The sequence below is a fragment of the Nomascus leucogenys genome, chromosome 22a (assembly GCF_006542625.1).
Source record: "Nomascus leucogenys isolate Asia chromosome 22a, Asia_NLE_v1, whole genome shotgun sequence".
In the NCBI taxonomy this organism is placed as follows: domain Eukaryota; kingdom Metazoa; phylum Chordata; class Mammalia; order Primates; family Hylobatidae; genus Nomascus; species Nomascus leucogenys.
Genome location: NC_044402.1, coordinates 3,958,894 through 3,975,872, shown reverse-complemented (window position 1 = coordinate 3,975,872; position 16,979 = coordinate 3,958,894). Strand labels below are relative to the sequence as shown.

At 46.5% G+C, this 16,979-nt stretch overlaps 1 protein-coding gene across 7 annotated transcripts in view; it reads left to right on the top strand.

Moving 5' to 3' along the window:
• The window catches only part of PPP2R5C (protein phosphatase 2 regulatory subunit B'gamma), a 174,199-nt gene extending 158,832 nt beyond the window's left edge, over positions 1–15,367 (top strand). For 4 of the 7 annotated variants that reach the window (XM_012498148.2, XM_030804158.1, XM_030804160.1 and 1 more), the window contains 2 exons: positions 5,239–5,355; positions 12,537–15,367. In XM_012498148.2, the coding sequence (XP_012353602.1) occupies positions 5,239–5,355; positions 12,537–12,668 (249 nt within the window). In that variant the 3' untranslated portion in view covers positions 12,669–15,367. The remainder of the gene's footprint in view (positions 1–5,238; positions 5,356–12,536) is intronic. The other 3 variants (XM_030804161.1, XM_030804159.1, XM_003276162.4) reach the window with 1 other exon arrangement.
• The last annotated feature ends 1,612 nt before the right edge of the window (positions 15,368–16,979 follow it).

Genomic DNA, 16,979 nt, shown 5'->3' with positions numbered 1-16,979 from the left:
TTCACCATGCGGGGGGGTCTCGACTTCACTAACGTTGTATATGAAACTGTCTACAATAAAAAGTACTTTTAAACTTTGTAACCCTCCTCTTGTACAAGTACTTATTTTGCCCCATATCGTTTTTACCACAGAACTGACTTTTTTCCTCTGCTTTTTAAATAAGATCTGAATCTTATGAATATACTGTGGTAAAAAGAAAACTCGAATACAGCCCGAGACTGTGCCTCCTCTCTCAGATGTCATAGATGCTGTCACTCAAACAGCATTTCCCTTTCTTTTTCATATGAAATTAGTTCTAAAAGAAAGGAAATTAGATTGGAAATAGATTAAGTATGACGTTTTGATGTCCTCTTTCTTTGTATGAGGTTTCTGTAAGCCCAGCCTTTTATCATTAAAAATTAGCTGAATTCTGCCACGTTAGCAGCTAACCCTCCTTCCCACTCCAGCAGCGGGTGCCAGTGTGCTCTGGTGAGTCTGCACCAACGGCCGGACTTCCCGGGGCTGCCGGCAGTTCCAGCTGCCGGGGCTGCCAGGGTCCGGGAGGGCTTCCTGGTGTCATGGTCTTTGGGTTTGATGTACACTGGTGTAAATGATTAGAGCATTATGACAGTTGTTTCTTCGCATTCTGTGTGCCTAATTATAACAGTGCCTCTTAAAAAGAAAATCTTTTGTCTGAATCTTTGCCACTCTTAAGAATTCTCAAGCTTTCCTTCAACTCTCCAGAAAAGATTTTACCAAACAATGTATTTCTTTTAGTGAGAGACATGCGTAGTTACCTAAGTCGGTTTTTAAATTTCTCTGACATTTAATAAAAAGTTATACATGAATATAAGGTTAAAAGTATATATTTACCTATATAACAACATATTGGTTTGTATACTCTGATAAAACTACAATCAGGAAACTCAAATCAGGAAAACGGAATGACATTTCTAATTGTGAGCCCTTGAGTCCACCTAAAACAGGTAGCCAGCACTTTTCTAGCAGTATTTACTCATGCTGACAGAAATGCTGTTTTAAGATTACTGTCTAAAACCGTATAGTCCTTAATTGAGGTAGGCAGCTATAGGTGTCTACTTTAACGAATTGAGTTTATGTTGAAAGTGTGGTTAAAATACTGATATTTGTTTTAAAACACGATAACACTATAAACCTGGGCAAGTTTACAAGGCCCAGCCCTGCCTGACGCTGCCCTGCGTGTCTTGCCTTGTTCTGAAGAGCCTCAGGCAAAGTGGGTGCTCATAGCCCTCAGGACTGTCAAGGACCCCAGCACACATGCAGTTGAAATCAGTAGCCTCGAAAACATGTGACAAATGAATACACACACACACACAGAAACAAATCAGAAGGTCTGATTTTATGTACCTAGAATATAGAAATAACTTACTGAAAAAATTGCATAAAATTGTTACATTACAAATCAAGAGCTGGTTGTTTGTATTGACAAACATGGCCCAGTTTCACTACTGTACATACTGTACGTAACCAGTGTTTCTTCTGAAATACGTACTATTCTCTTTTCTCTTTTTCTCAACTTTTCCTGAATGTTCTCAAGTAACTTTATGTATTCTTTTTCGGTTGCTCTCTTTACAAACGTCTCTGGTGATGGCAGGCATGCCGTGGTTTTGCATAGGGGCTTTGACGAACTGTGATGCTGGGAGCTTAGCCCTGCCTTGTCCTCATCTTTGTGTTGACGCCATCTGTGACGCAGTCCCCCATGAGTCTCGTCCACATGCTCTAGTTGCATGGCACATGGTCTCCTAAACAGAAAATACTTCATGGGTCAATACCTCAGAGCTGGAAACTCTGGCCTCGTACCTGCTTCTCATTCTCAGGAGAAAATCTCTAAATTCTGATCACTGCTTCCCATTACAACAGCAACAAAAAGTCAATAATTTTGTGGATAATACAGTCTGGTTATTTCTGTAGTGAAAATAGTTGGGTTTTCAAAGTTTGGTTTTCCATCTCAGATCTGCCTGTGGAGAATTGGTTTGCGGGCTTTGTTTTTAAGGCGGGTTCCCAGGGACTCGCTGTGTGTCCCCTGATGCCCCCCGTCCTTGCAGACCGAGCCTTCGTCCACTCAAAACGCATGACAGCACGTACCCAGCAGGCGTTGGGGACCCGGGAAGGCTGCGGTGCCCTCAGGACTGTGTCTTGTTTGAGCAGTTGTGGCAGCTTTATTGGGGTTTTTAATGTCACACATGATTTAACTTTCTAAAATCATGAATCGTTGGCAGTTTCTAACATAAATGTGTTTCTCCTAATCCATCAAAAGGGGCCATGTAATATTGTACTACTCACTTCCCCCAGCTTTTGTGAGAACCATATGAAATGAAGACAGGCACTTCTGTGAGACTCAGAGTAGCTGTGGCTCAGTGTTTACAACCAAAACTGCCTTGAGCGAGCTGGGGCAGGGTCTGGGATGGATGCCTGCCTTTCCTTTGAGAGAGGAGCTTATGTGCGGAATGCACCTCAGTGAAGGTTTTTGTTTTGTTTTGTTTTGTTTTGTTCTGTTTTGTTTGAGACGGAGTCTTGCTCTGTTGCCCAGGCTGGAGTGCAGTGGCGTGATCTCGGCTCACCACAACCTCCGCCTTCCGGGTTCAAGCGATCCTCCTGCCTCAGCCTCCCAAGTATGCTGGGACTACAGGTGCACACCACCACGCCCAGCTAATTTTTGTATTTTTAGTAGAGACGGGGTTTCACTATGTTGGCCAGGCTGGTCTCGAACTCCTGACCTTGTGATCTACCTGCCTTGGCCTCCCAGAGTGCTGGGATTACAGGTGTGAGCCAGCGCACCTGGCCTTCAGTGAAGGTTTTTATTCCTAGTCAGAACCCTCTCCTGCCAGTGCCCGCTATGTGAGGTTTATTTTGCTGTGAACATCTGGTAGCGTTCTTGTGTGGGGACACTCTCCTTTGCCCTGAGGGCCAGTGAGCCGTGCTCCAAGCAGAGGCTGTTGGTGGGGCCCATGAAAAGCACTGCTTGTTGCCTGGAGTAGTCAAAAGCAGAAGTGTTGGTGTGAAACAGTCCCCGCAAGTCTCAGGAGTCCTGCAGCCACTTAGGTTTCTGTATCTCCCACCTGACTGTGAGCCCCCTCGAGGACAAGGTGCTGTGTCCTGAATTGTGGAAATTTCTTGGGATACAAAGATGAGAACAAGACATAGCCCCCAGCCTCAGGGAGCTTACAGTCCACTAGGAGAGGCAGATGAATTCAGCTCAGATGATCAGATTGTATTAGTAACACACCTGCGGGAGTGTGCTGGCGATGGCAGGACCGGCTTATTCGTTCCCATCTCTAAAGAAAGACACTCACGGTACGGGAGCCTGGCCTCTTGGTTTGACTGAGGGGGCTCACCCTGTCAGACTTGAGGGAAGGTGCCCACGGCAGAGGTAGAGAAAAGCAGGGACACAGTGGGTGGCAGGTGTCGGTCCTGGTGGGGTGTCAGTTATGGGGAGGGCCGGTGCAATCTGAGAGGTGAGGGTGGAGAGGGAGCAGAATTCCCCCAAAATGTCAGCAGATATTAAAGAGCCAGAAAGGGCAAAATGGCCCAGCCCAACTTGCATTTTTGCAAGCTCTTCTGGTGCAGCATGGATAGAGTGCTGGGGCCATCAGGGTCGGGGATGCACGTGGAGACATGTGGAGATCCTGGTGCTGGGCGGAGCTGTGGGAGTGAAGGCACAGGGCGCTGAGGACCTGGTCCGACTGGTGTTTGAGGAAGGAACCCAGCTGAGGGTGTGCGCCCCGGCTGTTTTGGGGGGACATGGAAGCCAGGCGGGCCCAGAGTTGAGCAGCAGGGCCTGGGCCTGGAGGCATGGAAGCCGGGGTGAATGAGGAGGGGCAGAGGGTGTGGGAAAAGACCAAAGAAAGCCCACAAAGGAAGGAGCCCAAGACACCTGGAGGAGAGGCTGGGGTCACAGAGACCGAGGGAGGGTGCAGGTTCAGGGCTGAATGATGGCGTTCACGGTCATCATTCCTCAGAGAGGTCCAGTGAGGCAAGGACAGGAAGGGCTTAGCAGCCAGAGGGCACCCATAGGCCTCGTGCCAGAGGTGGCTCCATCAGAGGGTGAGGGCCAACACCAGATGGTGGCTGAGAACGGAGCTGCTCTGGGCTGGCAGGGTGTGAGGGGCAGGGGTGAGGGGGCAGGGGGTGGGAGGCAGGGGTGAAGCAGGTCAGCAGGAGGGCGCTGCTGTGACGGGGGCGCAGCCTGAAAGAGGCCGAAGCTGTGGGACTCGCTGGGCAGAGAATGGAGGGGTGTGGATGAGAGCAGCCTGGGCAGGAACCCCCGCTCCCGTCTCCTGCGCTCAGAGGCCCTGTGCAAGTTCCCCAGCCCCTCCATGTCCCAGTTGCCCCATCAGCCAGGTGAGGGTGGCAGTACACACACGACCATGCAGGACAAACAGGCGCCCCGCACAGTTCCCAGCTCACAGCAGACACAGATGCCACTTCCTTTGCCTGTGCCCTCAGAGCCAGCAGACGCTCGTCACAGTCATGCTGTCCCGTGCACCCTGTCTCATGGAACCCCCACAGCCACCCTTACCCCCGCACTACATTCATGGAAATGGAGTCAGCCGGGCCCAGTGACTGAGGGCTGAGCCATCTGCGTTTCAATCCAGAGCACAGGGAGAGTGGAGAAGTCCCAGGGCCGCCCGCAGGGAACGGAGAGGGAGCGTCAGGCTCACCCAGGCTGTGTTTGTTTTGGTGGAGAGCAAGTCACCCGGGATGTGATGAGAGGGTTTCATAAGCAAGCCGGGAAAATGGGATAAAGGGGAGAGAGAACCGTGCCAGCTGCCTCGATGAGAGGACATGATCATGAGAGGAAAGGGAAAAGAATCATGAGGTTGGAGTTCGCTGGCAAAGAATGGGCGGCCAGAGGTGAGGGTTCCAGCGGTGAGACAGCTCCCGCCACTGAGCCCAAGGTGCAACCTCGCACTTGGTTGCTCGTGTGGAGTCAGAACTGCAAAAGCCACGGGGTGTGGGCCAGGGTAGGGGCCACTGTCCATCAGGTGCAGAGGGGCCAGGAGGGGACCAGCTGCTTTGCTGTCTCCACCGAGTGCTTTCTGGTTTCAGAAGTCAGCAGCCGCATTGTGTTGCAGGTGTAGGCGAGTCTCCCACTGAGTGGGCTTCCTGCGGGAGAGGGCCCTGGGGGGCGGCAGGGGAGATGCGTCCCTGGCCAGGATGAGAAGCTTGGAGTTCAGAGCCTGGGCACCTAACAGAGTGACTCCACACTTTGCATTGCAGTACACAGTGTATAGTCAAGCCAGCACCGTGAGCATTCCGGTTGCAATGGAGACAGATGGGCCTTTATTTGAAGATGTGCAGATGCTGAGAAAGACAGTGAAGGACGAGGCTCATCAGGTAAAAGTGCACCGAGCTCAGCTGGGCGCCCGTGACAGATTTGCTTAAGAAATGCACATACTTTTGGTAGGCAATGTGATTTGCATTAGTGCCTTCTATTTAAGCTGAAATTAAAAATTAAATTTTGCTAGTCTTATAGGAAACATTGTATCGATAGGTCTTAGTGATCAAATTACTAGAAACAGTTTTTAAGGATTAAGTATGTGCCTGAGATGTGTAACTCCATTTACTAACAGTAGTAGTAATCCCAACTCTTAACTATTCTTTAAATGTTCACTCCAGCAAAATCAAAAGCTTCACAGCCATATCCACCCCTCGCTGTTTTCTTCGCAACCCTCTGGCTTCTGCTTCAGCCCAGAGAGGCTCCCTTTTAGCTCTTCATAGCAGGTGCTAACAACCCCTCTCCCTAGGACACCTCACCCCCCTTGCCCCTCCCCCTGTCCCCTCACCCCCCCTTGCCCCCTCACCTCCCTTGCCCTGTCCCCTTCCCCCCTCACCCCCTCATCCCCCTCATCCCCCTCGCTCCTCTTGCCCCCCCCACCCCTCACCCCTCACCCTCTCCCCCCTCACCCCCTCCCCCCTCCCCCCTCACCCCCTCCCGGGCACTGTCTTTCAGTGCTTTTGTCACAGGCCACCTCGAGTAACACCCCTGCTCGAGTGGTTTTCTTTCCTTTGTTGTGGAATAAACATGTAGGATCACCCTGATCCAAAGAGAGCCTCCGACCACTGTTACTCCTCAATTGGGCCTGTAGACACTTAGGACAACTCAGTTCCTGCCTGGGTTCAAGGAGCCTTTCAACTGCTGTGCTTCCCTGAGCATCCCTCCCTGTTTCAAATGCCTGTAAACTAAAACAGTAGTCCCAGATGGTCTGGGGACATTGGCCTTTCTCGCTGAGAAACTTGCACCTCTTTTTGACCAGCGAAAGAATTCCGAAAGACATCCCGTTCTAAAATTCTGAGGTAAAAAGTGAAAGTAGGCGCCCTGCCTGTGGAGTAGCCATTCTTTTATTCCTTTACCAGATTAAATAAAATATGTCATTTAAATGAATGCCTCCCATTTCTTTTTTACTTCTTGAATGTGACTCCTAGAAGATTTGGAATTAGCACATGGCTGGCGCCATATCCCGATGGGACTGCGCTGGCCCCGGCTCCTTTCTGGAGCTGCACAGGAAAGGGCTCGTGGCACCAAGCCCCCACGGCAGCCACGGGCATCGGCCCCTTCTGCCCCTCTAATTCCTCAACTCTGATTAAGAGCAAAATAGATGACTGAATGCTCCTTTTAGCTCATCAAAGCCTGAAAATACTAGAAATACAGTGGAAAGGCTCACTGAACACCCGGAACATCAGTAACTAATCTTCTATCTAATCCAGTTGGATTCCATACTTTCCTTACCATAAATGTTCTTAGCAATGAATAGATGTCATCAAAAACATGAAAATCTGTATATATTTCTCTCTTTGTGGGAGTGTTAATGTTCTTCTTTATTTTTTTTTTAAACTCAGGAATTTAAGGTTGCCTTTTTATTAGCATTTTGATTTTGTGGCTTCAAATTTGCTCAAGACTTGTAAGCTGACCTTGTTACTGCACACAGAAGGAAATCACAGTCAGTGTCTCTCGTGTGAGGGAGCCTCTCTGGGAGTTTGTGGCCACGTGTTCATTTTTAAGACACGAGGCTATACACAGTTAAAAAGCCAATTCTTGGCCAGGTGTGGTGGCTCACACCTGTAATCCCAGCACTTTGGGAGGCCAAGGCAGGCGGATCACCTGTGCTCAGGAGTTCGAAACAAGCCTGGCCAACAGGGTGAAACCCGTCTCTACTAAAAAATACAAAAATTAGCCAGGCTTGGTGGCAGATTCCTGTAATCCCAACTACTTAGGAGGCTGAGGCAGGAGAATCGCTTGAACCTGGGAGGTGGAGGTTGCAGTGAGCCAAGATGCACTCCAGCCTGGGCAACAAAAGCAAAACTCCATCTCAAAAAAAAAAAAGCAAAAAAAAAAAAACAAAAACAATTCTTACACATTAAATAGCTTAGGGTTGGGGAATTTTTCTTTTTGGTATAGCCTTTGACTTAGGTCAGAATTAAAGCTAGACAAAGAATAAACTAGGTCCAAAATGTGATGTACCTGAAAGGTGTGTACCTATTTGCAATTTAGGTCCTGCTCTGTAGTAGATCAAGAACTTGATCAAGAATGCAAACCAAAATAGCATTCTCTCCTGAGTAAAGCTGCCTTTAAAAGTCAGCCCTAGTATCTGTGTGATATTCGGGGCCCCAGAACGTCCAACTGCTTGGTCGGTCCACTGCCCTTGGAAAGGGGCACGTCCCCTCCTGGGAGGGTTACCTTATACAGTGACAGGAAGGAACCGGTCCTGTGGTCATCCACTTGTCTAGTTCTAAATACACACACAGGCAGGACAGTTGTTGGAGAACTCCTGCAGCATATCTGCTTCCTTGTTTTCACAATTCTTGAAATTGTGTTCTGTCACCGGGTTTCCTGTGTGACTGATATTCTTACAGCAGCGACTCCCTCGCCTCATCCTTAGATCTCTGTGAATTATGTTCCTGAGTCAGAAGACTCAGCATCATTGGGATGTTTGTTTTCCCCAGATTAACGTACTCTCCATTAGAATCTCAGCAGGCGTTTTATCCTCAAGAAGCTGAGAAAGCTAATTCTGAAATTCACATGGAAATGCAAAGGATCTAGAATAGCCAAAACAACTGTGAAAAAGAACAAAGCTGGAAGACTAATAACACTGTGCAATTCCAAGACCTCTTATAGCTTTTGTTTGTTTGTTTTTGGAGACAGGGTCTCACTGTGTCACCCAGGCTGGAGTGCAGTGGCGTGATCACAGCACACTGCAGCCTCAACCTCCTGGGCTCAGGCGATCCTCCTACCTCAGCCTCCTGGAGTGCTGAGATTACAGGTGTGAGGCCCTGTGCCTGGCCTGATTCCTTGTAGATTTCTGTGGATCAGCTGAATCAATTGAATTCAGTTGAATTCAACCTATCCAGATGAAGGTATTTATGAAGTGCAGTCTCTAGGTATAATATTTGAAATGATAAATTCTGGTTTTTGTTTGTTTGTTTTTTGAGACAGGGTCTTGCTCTGACACCCAGGCTGGAATGCAGTGGCACAATCTTGGCTCACTGCAGCCTCGGCCTCCTGGACTCAAGCAATCCACCCACCTCAGCCTCCCAAGCAGCGGTGACTACCGGCATCACCACACTCAGCTGATTTTTGTGTTTTTAGCAGAGACGGAGTTTTACCATGTTGGCCAGGCTGGTCTCCAACTCCTGGTCTCAAGTGATCTGCCTGCCTTGGCCTCCCAAAGAGCTGGGATTACAGGCATGAGCCACCACACCCAGCCAATAAACTTTTCTTAAGTTGAAAAAATGTTTGGAGTTGTTTTCCGGAAATTCCAAAAAGCACTACTGTTAAAGCAAAAAGAAGGTACCAGTTCAAGGCTGCAGTGAGCTATGATCGCACCACTGCCCTCCAGCCTGGGTGACAGAGCCAGACTCGGACTCTCAAAATTAAAAAAAAAAAAAAAAAAAAAAGGTACCAGGATGCAGGAAAAATGTGCACAATTTGGTGACCACATTGATATAAGAAACTATAGCTAAAAATTAAGCTTTTTTGGTTTTTATTTATAGTCATTTTATTATATTCAGTGCCCTTTTAATTTTATTTTCAGCTAACTTTATTTTTCCAAAATAGTTTCACATTTCTTTGAGATGATGTGAGTGTTGGGTAGGGAGAGGTGTGAGAGGTAGTTGAAGGAATAGCTGGAGAGTGGGAAGCAGGCTCTGATGCTGATGGATGGAGTAGGCTGGATTTTTGTGGAGAAATTCAACCATGTATTTACCTATCCTTTATTTACATTTCCTTCAAGAAACTAGTATAACCCTATACAGAACATTCAAAGAAAACTAGCAAATATCATGTGAATGACATTTACATTATAGACATTTAAAATGTTTGCAATTCTCATTTTTAACAGTTGGTCGGGAGAAAAGCAGTGTCAACCACGCAAGTAAGGAAGGTGTAGAGAGACGGAAGGTGGGCAGTGCAGGCTCTCATTTCTCAACGTGTAGAGCACATTGAAGCCCTGTTCTCCAGGAGAAGAATTGACGAGTTAACGTGGACATGAAGTATTTTCCCTTTTGTCCATGTCATTCCAGCTTGTGATGGTCAAAACAAAGAAAGAAATTTGGCGGCTGGGAGGCTGGGCACAATGGCAGACGCCTGTAATCCCAGCACTTTGGGAGGCCGAGGCAGGCAAATCACCTGAGGTCAGGAGTTCGAGACCAGCCTGACCAACATGGTGAAACCCCATCTCTACTAAATAACAAAAAATTAGCCAGACATGGTGGTAGGCACCTGTAATCCCAGCTACTTGGGAGGCTGAGGCAGGAGAATCGCTTGAACCCAGGAGGTAGAGGTTGCAGTGAGCCGAGGTTGCACCATTGCACTCCGCCTGGGTGACAGAGCGAGTCTCTGTGTCAAAAATAAAATAATTTTTAAAAAGAAAGAAATTTGGCGGCTGGACACCATGGCTCACACCTGTAATCCCAACACTTTGGGAGGCCAAGGCAGGAGAATTGCTGGAGGCCAGGAGTTTGAGACCAGCCTGGGCAACTCAGCAAGACCTCGTCTCTAGAAAAAGAAAAAAAAAAAAATAGCCAGGCATGTGGTGCATGCCTGTAGTCCTAGCTACTCAGGAGACTGAGGCAGGAGGATCCCTGAAGCCCAGAAGTTCGAGTCTGCAGTGAGCTGTAATCACGCCACTGCATTCCAGCCTGGGTGACAGAGACCCTGTCTCTAATAAAAATAAAAAAAAAATTTTTAAAGAAATTTGGTCCCTTAAGAAATGTTGATTATTTCTATCTCAAATTAAGTAGTAAAGTTTGAACTTACACCTTTATAAGAGGAAGAAAACTTGCATAGCCATGTATGCGCAATCCCTGGTGTTCTTTCAGCATTTACGGTTTACATTGAGCCTTCCGGGTCTGCCCATGGGCTGCAGAAGAGAGGCCACCTCTCTCTGACTTGTGTCTCCTGTGGTCCGCTCCGCCCCTGCCAGCATGTTCACCTGCACATCCCCTCTGCCAGGCCATTCATCAGCCCGCCATCTGCATGCTGTCTTATTCTCCCTGCCTCCTGCTGTTCTCATTTTTTTGCCTTGTGGATGGTAAAATTATTCTCTGCTTTGCACATCAATTTAAAATGTGTAAGCAGAAAGGCCCAGATATGGCCACCAGTTTTCTGTCCTTTCAGAAGCTCTGGGGTCATGTTTGTGTTCTCAGTTTGCTTTCACTGGTTCCAGCTCCGAGCTTTTTACTGTTGCCTTTTTCTATGAATATGTTTCTTCTCTTTGGAGTGCCTATTTCAGCTGTAATTACATATTTCAAGTATATAAAAATCTTGGTTTTGTTTTGCTTCACTTTGTTTTACAGATCAACATAGAATGGGCATAAAATTCCGGGTAGAATCTCACCTCTGAGTTTCTCATGGGGTGAAGGTAGACGTGCTTTACATCCTCACATGTTAACAGGCTCTTGCAAGTACCGTGATGGGCGAGGGGACCGTGACCTTCACCATCTCCAGAGGTGGATGATTCTCCTAAAGCCCTCACGCTGGTCTCCAGGGAAAAAGAAACCAAAAGTCCTGCCCCTACCATGAGTGAATGTTAATATTCAAATAAGATTTCTAGAAATAATCCTAAAGTGATGTGACACAAAATTCTTTTTAAACCTTGACATTATTGCTGTTTTCATCGATAAATTTGCAAAGAACCCTGCTGAGAAACACTTAGCAAAAATTTGAACTTTACATTCAGGACTTCTGCAGGTCCTTGAATTTTTCATTAAAGCGAAGGAAAAATGTATTTTACATCCATATCAAAATCAGACACCTGGAATCTGTAAGGCGTTTTTACGCTTATGTTCTTTTTGTTGTCAAATGGCTGACTTAAATTTTGTCTGCTAGACATCCACAGAAGTAACTTAGTCTTTTTCAATACACTGAACAAAAAGGAAGACTTAATTCTGGTGAAGAAACTTTATCCAGAAAAGTTGCTAACTAATTGGCAGTCAGTCTTCTGGCATATACTTCATGTTTGGGTGATTTAGATGGTTTATTGTTTTGTTTCAAAATATTGGTATTAACACAGTGTCTCTACTTTTAAACTGAATTGTGTGTTTATTCATGGAAATGGATGCTTTTGATATGTAAACTCTCCAAATTAAGTTTCCCTTTTATTGCAGATACAGTTATCCAAGTCCTCATGCAAAAATCGGATTCACTTAATTTTTTTTTTTTGAGTGAAACCAAAATTTCCTAGACTTTAGAAAGACAACGGATTGGAGAAGAGAGTATATATTTTTTTCAATTTGATAGAAGTTTGAAATCCAATTTAAATATGTTTTTCATTCATTCTTTTTCTTTACCTCCAAGGAAATTTCTGCTTCTTTTTTTTTTTTTTTTTTTTTTTTTTTTTTTGAGACAGAGTCTCGCCCTGTCGCCCAGGCTGGAATGCAGTGGTGTAATCTCGGCTCACTGCAACCTCCGCCTCCCGGGTTCAAGCGATTCTCCTGCCCCAGCCTTTCAAGCAGCTGGGATTACAGGCGCGTGCCACTACACCCAGCTAATTTTTGTATTTTTAGTAGAGACGGGGTTTCACTACGTTGGTCAGGCTGGTCTTGAACTCTTGACCTCGTGATCTGCCCGTCTCGGCCTCCCAAAGTGCTGGGATTACAGGTGTGAGCCACCGCGCCCAGGCGGAAATTTCTGCTTCTTGAAATGCTTCTGTAGAGGACATGCCCAGGAAATGGCTTTAATGACATTTATGAAATAGGAGGTTACTTAGGAGATTTACTAAAATGCATGAATTCTGCAATTTAGAGGTACTGAGTCCTTTGTACAAGCACTGCACATTTCAGAAAACCAGATTGCCGGTATTGAACACACAGGTCCCCACACGAGTCACGATTTTTAGTAGCGAGACATTTTTGGCGAATTTCCATGATAAGACATTGCCGTTTCCCTGTGGCCGGGGTGCCGACAGCGAATGGGTGAGGCACACGTGCCTCGCGGTTATCCTTTGACTTCCACCTCAGAAGTAAGCTTGCTTCTCAGATAGCTTAGTTTGTAGCCAACACCATTGCATTTCTAATTCCAGGCACAGAAAGATCCGAAGAAGGACCGTCCTCTTGCACGCCGCAAGTCCGAGCTGCCTCAGGACCCCCACACCAAGAAAGCCTTGGAAGCTCACTGCAGGGCCGATGAGCTGGCCTCCCAGGACGGCCGCTAGCCTCCGGGGCGCCGCGTCGGGGCTGGGCCCGCCAGTTCTTTTCTGGATTCTGTAGAAAATACATACTTTCTGTGCCATACCAATCAGTTACACTCAAAGCTTTCTTGGACCCCGTTCTGTCGGCACTAACGTGCGTCCGCCTCAGCGCGAGATCAGGAGTTCAAACAATGGTGACTTCCCAGAGCCCGCTGGCAGAGCCGCGGGTTGACGACGGTGTCCTCACAGTGTCGTCGCCACCCCAGCGTAGTCCAAGTCAGACGATTTCACAGTCAGAGCGATAGGAAAGCACCCTGCCCTTCGTCTTCATGTTCTCCCAGATGGAACTTAGGGTCTTTTAACATAGGTGGTTCTGTGATCACATCAGTGTTTCCCAAATCAAAGGAACACTTTAAACAATATGACCTATTTTTTAAGACTTGACAGCCTTTGAAATAGTTTCCACGTGATTGTTACGCCAGCAGTTCTCATTTGTTTGTTTTTCAATCTCAGTGAAATGGCTCTTTCCTTTGGAGTTCTCACACAACGTACTGGGCAAATGACAATCCTCAGCCGCTGGTATTTTCTAAGGGGTCTCTTCACTTTGATGAGTGACATGAATACCGTGTCTCCTTCTCTTGAGTGTACCTAAAGCCATATTTCCAAGTCTGTGGTACTCCAGGATTCCAGGAGTAAGCTTGTAGAAGACATTTATTTTAAAAGAGATTGCTCTGAAATTTATCTTAAAAGAGCTTGCTCTGTCTACCTTGACAGAAATTGGAGTTTAAAAATTACGTGTTCATATTTTTATTTGCAGATTTCGTTTCCATCAACTTAAACATTGTTGCCCTTCAACAAGGTTCTTGAATTAATAAAATTATAGTCTCTAAGAATTCCACATTTTATGGAAAATTAGAGCAAAATCATTTTGAGTTAAGCCAGTTCTTAGCCTAACGCAAACTGCAGCTGCCTTTGAGCATAAAGTAACACAACAGCATTGCACGGGGCCGGCACTGCCGCTGCCTTCACTGAAGGCTGCAATGCGGTTCTGAGAGCTTGGAGGAGGCACCAGCGAGGGTGATGTTCAGTGGAGCTCTTTCTGTCGAAAAGAGCTCACGTTATCAGCACCTCGTAAGGAAAATACAGTGTCTGAGTTTTCATCGGTCTTCAGATGCTGCTGTGTATTCCACAGAGTTCCTTGCATGTACTGAGCTTTTGTTTTAGATGGAATAGCGCCAGGAGAAAAATCTTTAAACTTAGTGCTTTGTCTATTCTTTATTTCTCTCAGGGTGGCCAGTATTTTGACATATTTATCCTGCTTGAAAGCTACTTGAGATGTGTACTGCTATTCTAAACACGTGACCTAGTTTCTTTCATCTCTGGCATAAGATTATATAACTTAATGTTAAGTGTCTTGAGGCATAAAAGACAAAATGTGGCTCATTTTAGGATCTGTTTTTTCATCGAGGTCTCGGGTGTCCTTTCAAAGATTGTGAGAAGCAGACACTGCTCCTTGTGCAGCTCTAGTACCTGCTGCCCACTGCTGTCATTTCAAGCCACTGGCAATGCTTCTGTCCTCGTGTCTTGGAGGAAAATCACCTGGGGGGAGGGGACTTCTTGTGCTAAGAGCAAGTGCAGGTATGAAATGCAAAGATTGCCCCAGCTAAAAGTGGGCAAGTCCGCTTTGTGAGATGAATACTTCCTGAGAAACTTGACAAGTATCTCTCCATTTTACCATTATGAAAACTATCATTAAAAAACAGTTTAGATGCCTTCTCCTTTTGAGGGAAAAAGGGTGCTTTTTCTTGTATAAAGCAGCGTCTTGTGTATTTTGATATACCATTGTTTGAACTTCCGTCTTTAGCTGATAGATTCTCAAATATCCTTGGTTTTGGATGTTCGGTATGTTTGTGAGCGAGGTTTCTGGGAAGACTCTTTTCGCCCTAGGGAAAAAGCAAAATCTCAACGTTTGGGTGACTGTGTAAAGCTCAGTGTGTAAGAACATCTTTTTGTCTAGGTTTTCTTTCTGCTCTTTATTGAAGACAAACACTCACCAAAAAGAAAAATAAAAGTTTTCAGAGAAACTAATTTTCTTTGGCAAGAGTATTCCTTAATATTTTGGCCTCCTAAAGCCTCCCTAGTTAGTACTCGGACTCCTGTGCTAATTGTCAGCTTACATATCATTGTATAGAGACTGTTTATTCTGTACCAAACTGATTTCAAAAGTACTACATTGAAAATAAACCGGTGACTGTTTTTCTTCATAAAGTTCTGCGTTTGGCATCTTCACTCTTTCCAAAATGTATCTGTACATCAGAAATGTCACTATTCCAAGTGTCTTTTTAGTGTGGCTTTAGTATGGCTTCCTTTTAATATTGTACATACATTGTATCTTTGTTTTATGGTAATAAGTAATAAAAATGTAGACTTCATATTTTGTACAAAATGTCCTATGTACAGAATAAAAAAGTTCATAGAAACAGCAAATATAGGTAAGTGGCACAATTATTTTTCTTTAGAAAATATCTGTAACTTTATGCATTAGTGAAATGTTAAGTACCGACATATTTTTTAACATTTTGTAATTCAGAACTTTTTGTTTTGACATTGTTTATGAAGAGAAACTTCATACACTTGCCATTTAATATGCTCTTTTATCTAATTTTCAAAAACTCTAAAAAACGGTGTATCATATGGACTAAATAAAGAACATGTGAATTTTATTGCTCATCATGAAACTAAATTTAGCCCTGGTGTTGAGCAAGCTGGCTCTGACGTTATGGGGTTCCCGTTAGGTCAGGGCCACCCACACACAGGGACGCTGACTGCGGAGGAGCTGGCCATCTCCATCCAGCCCGCCTGGGGCGCTGGCCACGCCAGATGCCAGCCACAGCTGTTCAAAGCTAAGTCTATCCACTGATTTTTTACTTAGTTAGTGGAAAAGGCAGTGTGACTTTTTATAGGCCACCTCTTGGTTTGGTTTGGGTTTTGGGGCTTTTTTGAGTAAGAAAAGGTGAATCAATACAATTTATAGAAATGAAAGTCTTGAAAATAGGGAATTGCTGAAAGTATGAATTTGGGATCCTAGTTCGCCCACCACCTCCTCAGTGGAGAGATCATTATCCTTGCTGATGGCTCCTGCGAGAAGCCCGTGGAAACAGGACTAAAGCGTTATCTCCTCGTGTCGTAGTTATAACCTCACCTCTCCATAGCTGCGTGTGGTCAGCATGCCGGCTGGCGTGGGAGGGCAAGCTTTGTCCTTAGCTTCCTTCTCTACCCAGTGGCGTCTGTGCTCCCTTCACACTGACAGAGGTGCAGACGCCGTCACTCTCCGCAGCTGGGGCGCGTGGACAAGGCTGAGACCCAGGCAGAGTGTGGCCTTCGCCCAAGGGTCCGGTAACTTTGCTGGCTGTTTCGAAGAACTACACACGCCCCACTTCCACCTAAAAGTGGACACGCCAGCCAGAAGACTTCACATCCTGCGCCGCTACTCAGATCAATGTTTCCGCAGACTAGATGTTCGCCCGCTGCGGTCCTTATCCCCCATCTTAAAATTGGAGGAAACCTGTGTTTAGTAGCTTCCTACAGCACGAGAGTTCCAGAGGACTCACTCACAGAGGCACGCTGTGATCTCAGCCCAGCTGCATGCTGCTGCTATTTTGGGGTAGCAAGAATCATAAAGGCAAAACTGTACTGGCTTTGTGTCTCCTTCCGTGAGGGTTGGCAGCACCCGTCAGCATTAATGACAAGGAGAACTCATATTTCTTACCACTGCCTTTATGCCAGGAGCTGTGGCGGGTGCCTCATTTCCCTGGGTTAACTTACTTAGTTCTCACAACCCACCAAATAATTTACTACCCTTATCCTCATTCACAAATGAGGAAACTGAGGTACACAAAGGTGAAGTCACTTGCCCGAGGTCACACAAATACTGAGTGGAGCCAGGTTTCAACCCAAGCAGTGTGGCCTGGGGTCCAAGCCCCGACCATCATGTTACATGGTGGAAATGCCTTCTAGATGGGCAGCATCATGGGTGACGGTGAGCACAGGGGAGGGCCTGGGAACATGCCCGCAGCACCATGCCAGGCCATAGGAACACCCCCCAGGTGGACACTGATGCCCTTACCACCATGCCAGGCTATAGGAACACCCCCCAGGGGGACAGTCATGCCCTTACCACCACGCCAGGCCATAGGAACACCCCCCAGGTGGACAGTGATGCCCTTACCACCACGCCAGGCCATAGGAACACCCCCCAGCCCCCCCCCCCAGGAACCCCCCAGGGGACAGTGATGCCCTTACCACCACGCCAGCCATACCCCCCCGACCCCCCCC